Genomic DNA, 10,176 nt, shown 5'->3' on the forward strand with positions numbered 1-10,176 from the left:
CTCTTTTTTTTTTTTTTTTTTATAAGAGACCCCACAGAGCTCCTCTGCTTGCTTCCGCCATGTGCGGACACAGTGAGAGGATCACCATCTGTGAAGCAGGCAGCAGCACCCTGAATCTGCTGGCACCTTGGTCTGGGACTTCCCAGCTTCCAGAACTGTGAAAAAAAATAATTTCTGTTGTCTTTAACCCCCCCAGACTATGGTGTTTCGTGATAGCATCCCAAATGGACTGAGAGAATCTGGCAGTTTCTTACAAGGCTAAATGTAGGCTTACCATGATCACCAATTGTGCTCCCACGCACTTAACCCAATAAATTGAAAACATGACCACACAAAACCTGCAAAGGAATGTTTATAGCAGCTTTATTAATTGCCAAAATTGGAGTCAAACAGATGTCCTTCAATAGGTGAATGAATAAACAAACTATGAAACATCCCTACAGTGGAGTATTATTCAGTGATAAAAAAGAGAGCTACCAAGAAATACTGTAACTGTTCAGAAAAGTCTGAAATGCATATTACTAAGTGAAAGAAGCCAGTCTGAAAATATTACATGCTGTATGATTCCAACTCTGTGACATTCTGGAAAAGGCAAAGTATGGAGGCAGTAGAAAGATCAGTGGTTGCCAGGGGCTAAGGGGGAGGGAGGGATGAATAGGTGGAGCACAGATTTTTATGAGGGTAGTGAAACTATTCCCTATGATAACGTCGTGGGAGATACATAGTACGCCTTTGTGAAACTCGTAGAGCTGTATCCCACAAATTACAGCTACTGTAAACCATGGGCTTTAATGTTGGCTCATCACTTGCAACAAATGCACCACACCAATGCCAAGGTTAATAATAGGAGAACCTGCAGGGGTGGGGGTGTACGGCAACTCTGTACGTCCAGCTCTATTTTTCTATAAATTTAAAGCTGCTCTAAAAAATAAAGTCTATTTAAAAAATGCAGCATATGAAGCAATTTATTAGTGGTGAAGCTCAATAATCTACAAAACTCTGTAGCAGTATAGCCTGACTCCTTTGATGGTAGCAATCTAAGGAAATAGAAGGCATGGGGAAGCAGTAGAGAGCAGGAACCCAACATTCAATATAATCACAGCAAAAAGTCATCCCATATAAAAAAATGTAAGAACTCTAAAATCGTTATGCTGTACCCCTTAGCTTTATACAGCGCTGAATGTCAATTACATCTCAATAAAACACGGGGGGGAATCCTGTAGGCCAGGAAGTTGCTCCCTGGAAGCATCTCACCAAAAGTTATGAGGCAGAGGTTTGGTTAATGCCTGAAAGTTGTTCTCAATCTTGATTTTAGGTTCAACCAAAAATGTTCAAAGTGTCTCAACATCTCCAAGTGAAAGGAGGATGGCGGCAGCAGTGTCCACAGCTACGGGACATAAGGTCTTAAGTGGCTGAGTGGCATCCGAAGCAGAGAGAACTGTGTCTTTGAGGCCGCTGGTGTCTGCAGTGAGAACATGCCATTTGACTTGCAAATTGGTATGGAAGTTGATGGAGAAGAAGAGGAGCCACGGTCATTCCTTTTCAGTGCAGGCTGTTTCCCTGCCCACAACCACACTTTAATCTCCACGGGCAACGAGTGAGATTCAAATTTTGCATCGTAAAATAGGGTCATGGCGGTAACAGAAAAAGTATCCACTTGTAAAACTGGGAAAATGCATCATGTGTGCTTTAGAGAGCATTAACACACACAAACCAAGAGAAGAGAAAGAGAACATAACATCTGCTTTTCATCAGCAAACAGGCGTCAAAGCAAAGGGCATCAGGGGTTGAGTTAACTGGAGGGTCCCAGCGTTCAGAGACCCTACATCCCGACCACTTGGTCAACCAAAGCAAAAAGCTCTCGGAGGAACTTCTGAGAAGTATACATATAATGATGTCCATGAAATCTATGTGGTAAAAGAACCTAAATTGTTTCAGAATTTCGGTTGTTTTTAAGTTTCAAGTCATCTAAGGAATGTTCCTGTGTAAATCTTCCACTTCTAGTACCCACATGCTTTCATGGATGGGATTATCAGAAAGATCCATCATCTTCACAGCCTGAAGGCACGGCTCAGGGCTGCACACCTGAACCACTCCCATTACCATCACGTACTTTCCTAGAAGAAGAAAAGCCTGTGGTAATGTTCAAAGTGACAGGAAAAAAAAAAACAAAAAACAGACCCAGTCCTTCAAGAGCTTAACTTTAACAGAGAAATAAACTGGAGGACAAAAAAGTGCAGAGTAGATATCAAAATGCCAAGGTAGTCAGGGATCAAAATATATCTACTGACACTAACTTTCACATTTAACCTGGAGGATGACATCTGTATCTTCTTTGGCTTCTGGTTTTAAAATATTAAAAAGAAATCCCAGCAAGCTACCATCAGTCACAAAACAATCAGGCACCAGAAATGGAAGACTCACATGAGAGTATGAGTTATAATTAGACTGTTGTAAGGCAGGGGCAGAAAACTCAAGCTTTCCTCTCATCTGCTCCTTGCCCCTTGCTACCAGTACGTAGCTGGTCTCTGCAGAGGACATGTCCTCTTTCTGCAAAGACACTCCCCTGACAGCTCCAAAGCAAATCCTACTGTAGCCAGAAGAGCTGGGTGGGCACAGAGCCCCCCACTCCCAAGACTATCCTGTTGTTCTAACTGCTGGGGACCAATCCCTGCCACCTACCACTTTATCTGACCACAAGCTGGGCACATGCAAGCAAATGAACAAGAAGGCAGGCTGCCACCTGATGATCTAGTGACACATTAACTTCAACTCTCTTCCCATTCCCTTGGGGAAGTGGCTCTCCTTGAAAGCAAAACTTGGCCAGTCTTAACCGCACAAAACTCAATTGTGTAAAAACCCCACACACAGCAGGAAGGGCAGGCATGCTGCCAGTCCACACTGCATGGCCCTGCAAGGATGCTTGATCACATTGCTTCCACCATCGGGGCTGAGTTTGCGCTTGGGCCCCAGGGCTCTGGCAGAAGGAAGCCAGCAAGGTGACACCTGACCCTCCAGTTTTTCAACCCCTGGCTTGATGTACTTAGGTTTCTCTGAATTCATCTCCAGATCTACTTGAGCGAGTGGACAGGTTTAGACAGGTCTCCCTAAGGCATGCCACTTTGGCATGTGGACTATTGAGCTGAAGGCAATTGAGACCCTGTGGACTCAAGAGAAGCTTCTGCCCTTCCCTATACTACCTAGAAGATTCCAAATTGGGGTCCTTCCGAGAAGTGTTATTACCAGAGATAAATTTTATCTGACTGATCCATTTGTACAGGGCAAACATCTGCTCTGTTTATTGTCCTGTGACTTGACCTCCCCCTTTGAAGCTCCAGGTCCCATCCCGTTCCTGAGCTCGGGGTGGCATAGACACCTCATTTTACCTTTGTCTTTGGACCTCTCATGTAAGCGGGGCTCCTGTACAGAGGAAAGAGAATTTGTTTTTCTCCTGTTCATCTGTCCAATGTCAATTTAATTCTTAGAGCAATGAGAACTTTCAAGGGCAAAGGAAATTTGCTCTTCCCCACACGTGTAATGTGAGAGTTCCTCAGGACAGAGACTCGTGCTAAAAATACACTTGCCATCCCCTCTGAATGGGCTTAATGTGTTGGGAGAGATGGAATTGTGAGTCAGAGTGACTGAAGACCCAGGGAAGGACTAATCAGCCCAAGGAAACCCCACTGGGAGAGGTTAACAGGAACTCCACGCAAAGGTGCATACAACTAGACAGATGAGCTCACAGGCATGAGCTGTCCTCCTGAGATTAGACGACCTGGTTACCAGTCCTGTTCCTCCTACCCACACCCTCTGCCCACTGTCTTTGGCTGTTTCCCTTGTCCTTCCCCACCGCACACACACCTTCCAAAAGCCCCCCCACCAGCCCCCACTTCAATGGCTCCCAGCTGGTTGGCTTTCCCCACCTCTCTTCACAACCATCCCCACCCCACTACTGCTCTGGCCTTTCTCAGATGCAGCTCCTGCCTCCATGTTTCAATTTCACATCCTTTTCACATGCCAGGAAATAGTATTCAGTTTTTTCAGCCATTGGGAGATTTAAAAAAACATTTTTAGTTAATGGGATGTGCAAAAAAAGGTAGCAGCTGTCATTTGCCACCATGCTACCTTGGAGGGCAGAAAGGGGGGTTGGAGGGGCGGGGGGTTGCAGCACGAAGGAGGCAGGAGCCTCTGAGAGCAAATAACAGTCACAAGTTTTCGAACCCTAAGCGCCAGGCCTTGCGTTAGGCTATGTTTTATGTTCTGAATCCACACAACAGGCCCTTTCTGACAAAGGGCACATCCCTGAATTAAGAAGTGTTCAGGCAGCTCAGCTGGAAAGAGGCAGAGCCAGGAATTCAATCTGAAGCCTGGAAGACACCGTCCTGGCCCCCTGTAGTCAGGCCCCGGGGTTCTTAGGGTGGACCCCAGGACAGCTGCCATCTGCACCTCCCGGGGGCGGTAAGAAAAGCAAATTCTCAGACCCAAGGACGATGCAACTCGGGTGGAGCCCAGCTTTGGCGTTCCAATAAGCCCTCGGGGCGAGTCTGATGGCGGACAAGTCTGGGCACCACCGGTTTAAGAGAAAGCAAACAGTAGTGAACTACGGCCAGAGGCAGTTCACTCAAGGTCAGGTGCAGGGCTCCCCACTCCGTGGGGCCAGGGAAAGGTGCATTTGAGTCTAGACGTTAAGGATGAACAGAAGCTTCCTACTACAGTATTTTCTAACATTTGATGGTAGGGAGAGGGGAAACCGCCTGCGGGGAACGGCTTGTCACAAATATAGATGCTGGGGGTCCCTCCCCCCGGAGACTCCGAATAGGAGGGGTGCGTGTGGGGGGTGTGGGGAGCGGGGGGGCCTGGATCCTGTAGTGTTTAGAAACGCGCTGCTGGTGAAGCTCATTCATCAGACCAGCTTGCCTGGGGGAGGGGCAGGAAGGAAGGTACCGAGTACCGAAGTGGGGACCCGCACAAGGGTCCGGAGGTGGGACAGCCAGGCCGCGCCCTCAGGTGGCACAAAACCAGGGTCTGCCCCGGGTTCGAATCCGGCCGTTACCTGGGGAGAGGCAGGGCCGCCCGCGAGGCACCCGCTCCAGGCCGCGCACCGAGAAGGGCCCGCTCGAGTCGCGCAGCCGTGCCTCGCCGCCGCCCGCTGCCACCACCGTGCCCTGCATCCACACGGCCGCCAGCTCCAGCGGCCCGCGGCCCGCCGCCGCCCGCGACAGCCGCCATGCGCCCGGGCCACCCTCCGCGTCGCGCCGCAGCTGCTCCGCTAGCACCTTGAGCGGCGGCGACCGCGGCAGCCTGACAGCCGCCGGGCCGCCGCTAGAAAACGAGTCAGCCGCAGCCATTAAGCCCCGCCGCCGCCTTCCCGCCAACTCTGATAGGCAGCGGGGCCCGGTCCGCGGCCACCATTCAGAAGCGCTCTGGCGGAGCCGGCCAATGACCGGCATTGGAAGGCGGGGCCGCCGGGCCGAGCCGCCCCCACTGGCCAGCAGGAGTGCGCATGCGTACATAAAGTCAATACCCGCCCCCAAGCTAGGTATGAATGGTTGAAACGAATTAAAAGAAGCCCGGGGAAGGAGGGATCGAAAGAACTCTCTCAACTGCAGCTCAAAATTTGGCGTGCATGCAAATCACTTGGAGGATGTGGCATTTACATCGCCTTGCATAACAGGGTGCTCTGAGGCTAGAAATACCAGCAAGCACAAAGGAAAAATAGCAGAGGAGCCCATGCGTACTGGGAGTGATCAAGAATCCAGTCGAGAGAGGGCTGGGGAGGCACAGGGGCAGCTAGTAAAATCGCTCCTTCTTTTATTACTATTTTTATTTATTATATTTTAATAACATTATAAAAGTTAATAAAATATATTAGTTTTTTCTCAAAAGAAATTCACATTCATTGTAGAAAATTTAGAAAAGGAAATATGGAATAACAAAATATTGTAAAGATCACTCAGAGAAATCCACTTAACTTCTGTATACATTAGCATCCAGGTTTTTAAATCTATATAAATATATAGATTTTTGATATACAAATACTGTTTTATATACAGTTTTCACTTCATAACAAACATCTTTCCATGTCAACAAACATATTCCTGCTACCCCTTGAGTGACTGCATAATATTCTATCTCACCTATTTAACCAGTGTCCTATAGTCGGACATTAAGGCTATTTCCAATTTTTCATTTTATAAAACTGCTACTGTGAACCTACTTAGAGCTAAATCTTTGTTCACGTTTCAGATAAATTCCCAAATATGGAATTGCTCCCTAAAAATTAAATGTCCCCAAGCAGCAAAGTCCACAACAGTCAAGTGGGGCACAGACAAAGGAAGAGACACTAGGCAGTCACCTCTCTGCCCTCATCATTTACCCTCTCTCCCTGGCTCCCTTCATTCCACTGCAATCCTACTTGCTTCTCTGCTGTTCCTCAAACACATCAGGCACCCTCCTGCCTCAGGATCTTTGCACAAACCCAGATTTTGCGATCCCCTGGGTATTTGACCCTGACAGCCCATCTTAACTCATACTAGTCAGGTTCAAGTGCTAACTCGCTTCATGAGCACTGTTTAGAGGAGTGGAAGGCTTGGCCCTCTCAGCTGCTGGCTACCTGGCCCTGGGCACCACCAACCCACATTTTCCTTGACCTTTCCATAAATTACAAACCACTTAGAAGGAGATTTATGCTGTCTCTGACAGATCTGTAGATGCCTTAAAGTCTGTTTAAAATCCTGCCACATTTCTGTCATTAATTCCTTCATTAAGAAAGTTAGTTTAAAAAAAAAAAGTTAGCTTTTATTGAGCACTGACCATGTGCCTGGCACTGTTACAAGCCTTTCCATACTTTACCTCATTACATCTCTCAATGACCCCATACCGCAGACATTGTGGTCATGTTATAGATCAGAGAGGCCAAGAAATGTGCTCAAAGCACACAGATCACCAGTGGAAGAGCTGGATATGAAGCCCTGGAAGGCAGGCTCCAGAGCCTGTGTTCATATTACTGCGCCGCTCTCACTCACTAATTCATTCATGCACAAACACCGGCCATAGGAATCAAGGTGGAGGTGCTTGGGGCTGGCAAATCAGGAGACCTAGGGCCAGGCCTCTCTCTGCCACTGCCTGGGTAGGTGGCCTTGGGCAAGACTGTCCCTCTCTGAGAGTTAAGTGTCCCCTTCTGTGAAATTAAGCAGTTGGGTCATCCTAACTCACAGCTTCCCTGCAGATAGGACCTCTGCCTACAGCCAGACTTTATAATGAATTCCCTAAGACTTCAACCTTTGGCCCCCCAGGAAAACCTTATACCCCACCTCTCATGCCAACTCTGGCTGGTGACCCCCTCACTGCTGGAAAAAACATGATGGAAGATATGGATGAACCCATTCCCCCTAAAAAAAAAAAAAAAAAAGAGCAAGAGGCAGCAATTACGTGGGCACTTACTCTGTGTCTTCCATGCATCATCTCTTGTCATCCCCACAATAACCAGAAGAGGCAGATACTGTTTGTTACACCCATCTTACAGAGACATTTCACTCACCCAGGGCCCAGAGACATTTCACTCACCCAGAGCCAGCGCAGAATCACATACATTCACCATACAACCCAGTGTTCCCACTCTTAGGTGTCTACCCTAGAGAAATAAAAACTTAAGGTTGCACAAAAACATGGAGGTTTATAGCAGTCTATTCATGATCACCCCCAAACTGGAGACAACCCAGATGTCATTCAACAGGTGAATGGAGAAACTACCTGTGGTACCTTCACACCATGAAATCCTACTCAGCAAAGAAAAACAATGGGCAACTGACAGACACAGCAACTGGGGTGGATCCTACCCGTGTTAAGTTATCAGCAAAAGAAGCTAGACTCAAAAGTCCACATACTGTTTCCATTCCTATGACATTCTAGAATGGCTAAAACTATAGGGCAGAAACCAGACCAGTGGCCACTAGGGGCTGGGGAGGTGGAGAGGACTGACCACAAAGGGGCAGCAGGAGGGAACTTTTTGGGGCTGATGGGGTTACCTGGTTGTGGTGGATGTTACACCTATGTTAAAATTCATAGAACTGCAAACACACACACACACACACACACAGCAGAATCCCAGCCCCAAGCTAGGTGACTCCATATAAATGGCACCAGCTGCCTTTTGTCACAGCCCAGCTGGAAAACATTTCATCTTCAGGGGGATCAGTGTAGGAGACCCAAGAAAGTCCCACAGAAGAAAGTTAGTGCTTGAAGAGGTCCGGGAGGCTGGGGAGTGAGGGCTGAATGGCTACAGGGCCTCTTTTGGGGCTGATGTCAATATTCTGGAACTAGATAGGGGTGGTGGTTGTACACTGAGAATGTATTAAATGCCACTGAATTGTACATTTTTAAATGGTTCATTTTATGTTATATGAATTTCACCTTTGTTTTTTTTTTTAAAGTTTCAAATCAGGGAGAAAAATATCCAAGGTTAACTGTGTTCTAAATCTACCCTCAAGAACCAGGCCTCCGAGGTTAAATAAGTTGCCCACGGCCACACAGCCTATATGTGAGGCTAACTGTGAATCAGTCTGCCTCCAAAGCTTGAGTCCTTTCCACAGGACACATGTGATAAAATGGGTTAACTATCACCCCCTGGAAGCTCTGGTCAGCTATTTCTCCTCTGCCATGGATGACCTCAAATCAGTGTAGGTGTGGCTTTGACCAACACATTTCCCAAACCAAAAGCAGGGACAGAGTCCAGGCCAGGATTCCTCGTTCCTGAGCAGTGTGGCCTGGTTTATGTGAAAGCTCTCCCAAGGGTGTAAAGAAGAAACCCAGGCCAACACATCGTGCCTGTCATGGACCCCTTCTCCCAAAACGATCACAGCTCTGTGAAAGTAAAACATTCCAGAAAACTGAGACTGAGCATCCCTGTGCACATTAACAGAGAAAGAAAAAAATTTCTGAGCAGGACAGCGAATGGAAATGGCCTTATTTCATGAGGCAGGAGGAGAAGTGGGGGGCATGCAATGTTGAAATGGCCCCCACATGGCAGCAGGTGCATTTTTCCGGTGGGGTTTGGGCAGGTGTAGGCTGGGAGGCAGAGAGATGGATATAGTGACCACCCGCCAAAGCCTCAAACAGTTTCTCCAAACTGGAATGCCCCAACAGTCAGAAAGGGGTAGTTTCCAACTGTCCCGGGACTGAGGTCTTCTGGGGGGGCATGACCCTCATTATTGGTTCACTGAGGCGTTCAGCTCTCCTGCCGGGGTGCTCTGCTCACCTCTGAAGGAATCAAACCTTAGTCACACAAAACAGCAACTCTTGAGCGAACCCAGCTGGGAGCAGAGGAAGTGTGAGTCAGCCCTGGGAGGTTCTGAAGAAAAGGCTGTGATGGGGGCTACAGCTGCTAGGCCGGGAGGCAGTTTGCACGAGCCTGGGGTAGGCTCTGGGTGCCAGCTGCCCTTGGGGACCTGCGGGCAGAGGGCTGGCTGCAGAGGGCTGGGCCCGGAGTCTTCAGGAAGGCACTTCTGTCCCAGGCACTGCTGCCAGGGCAGGGAGCCCCGGGGGAGCTGGAAGGGGCCAGGCTCCAGGAGGGTGGCCAGGGGAGTCCTGGGACAAGGGAGACAACTCCAGCTGTGTGCAAACTTCCCCTCTGAGCCACACCCCCACCCTGCCAGGGAGGTTTGCTGCGGCCCCATTTTGCAATAAGACTGTATGTTAACCGACAAATACTCTCAGAGTGCCTGCCATGTGCCAGACACTGGGATGTGGTAGTGACAAAACAGACAAGGACCCTGATTTCTGAAGGTTGTAGTTTGGTGAGGGGCAAGGAGAGAGAGAGAGCATGTTTCAGGTGATGTGTGTGCCTGTGAAGGAAACAGATGAGGCAGGTGGACAGCGGGGCTGGGGCTGGGAAGGCTGTCTGCAGGCAAGGCTCAGGCTGAGACCCAGATGATGGGAGGCAGCCAGTGATCCTGGGAAGGACACTCCAGGTAGGGGGAGCTGCAAACGCACAGGCCCTGCGGTGGGAATGACCCTGTGTGTTTGAGGAACAGAAAGGCCAGCCTGGATGGGTGTTGTGGGCGGGGGGGCAGTGGACGGTGAGGCCAAGAGGTAGGTAGGGTGCCTGATCTGGTAGAGATGCACGTTTTGTTCTAAATGCAACAGGAATTTTCTGGAGGTTGAGAGACAGACTTCGGG

The 10,176-nt window shown here is 48.8% G+C and overlaps 1 protein-coding gene across 1 annotated transcript; it reads right to left on the reverse strand.

Moving 5' to 3' along the window:
- Nucleotides 1–339: 339 nt before the first annotated feature.
- On the reverse strand, nucleotides 340–5,397 carry RMI2 (RecQ mediated genome instability 2). The gene is made up of 2 exons (XM_036928202.2): nucleotides 5,054–5,397; nucleotides 340–2,117 (listed from the first exon to the last, which is right to left on the reverse strand). Exons 1-2 carry the CDS (start codon nucleotides 5,346–5,348, stop codon nucleotides 1,969–1,971), a joined length of 444 nt encoding a protein of 147 aa, XP_036784097.1. The 5' UTR covers nucleotides 5,349–5,397; the 3' UTR covers nucleotides 340–1,968.
- Between the last annotated feature and the right edge of the window lie 4,779 nt (nucleotides 5,398–10,176).

This window comes from Manis pentadactyla, chromosome 10 (assembly GCF_030020395.1).
Source record: "Manis pentadactyla isolate mManPen7 chromosome 10, mManPen7.hap1, whole genome shotgun sequence".
NCBI lineage: Eukaryota > Metazoa > Chordata > Mammalia > Pholidota > Manidae > Manis > Manis pentadactyla.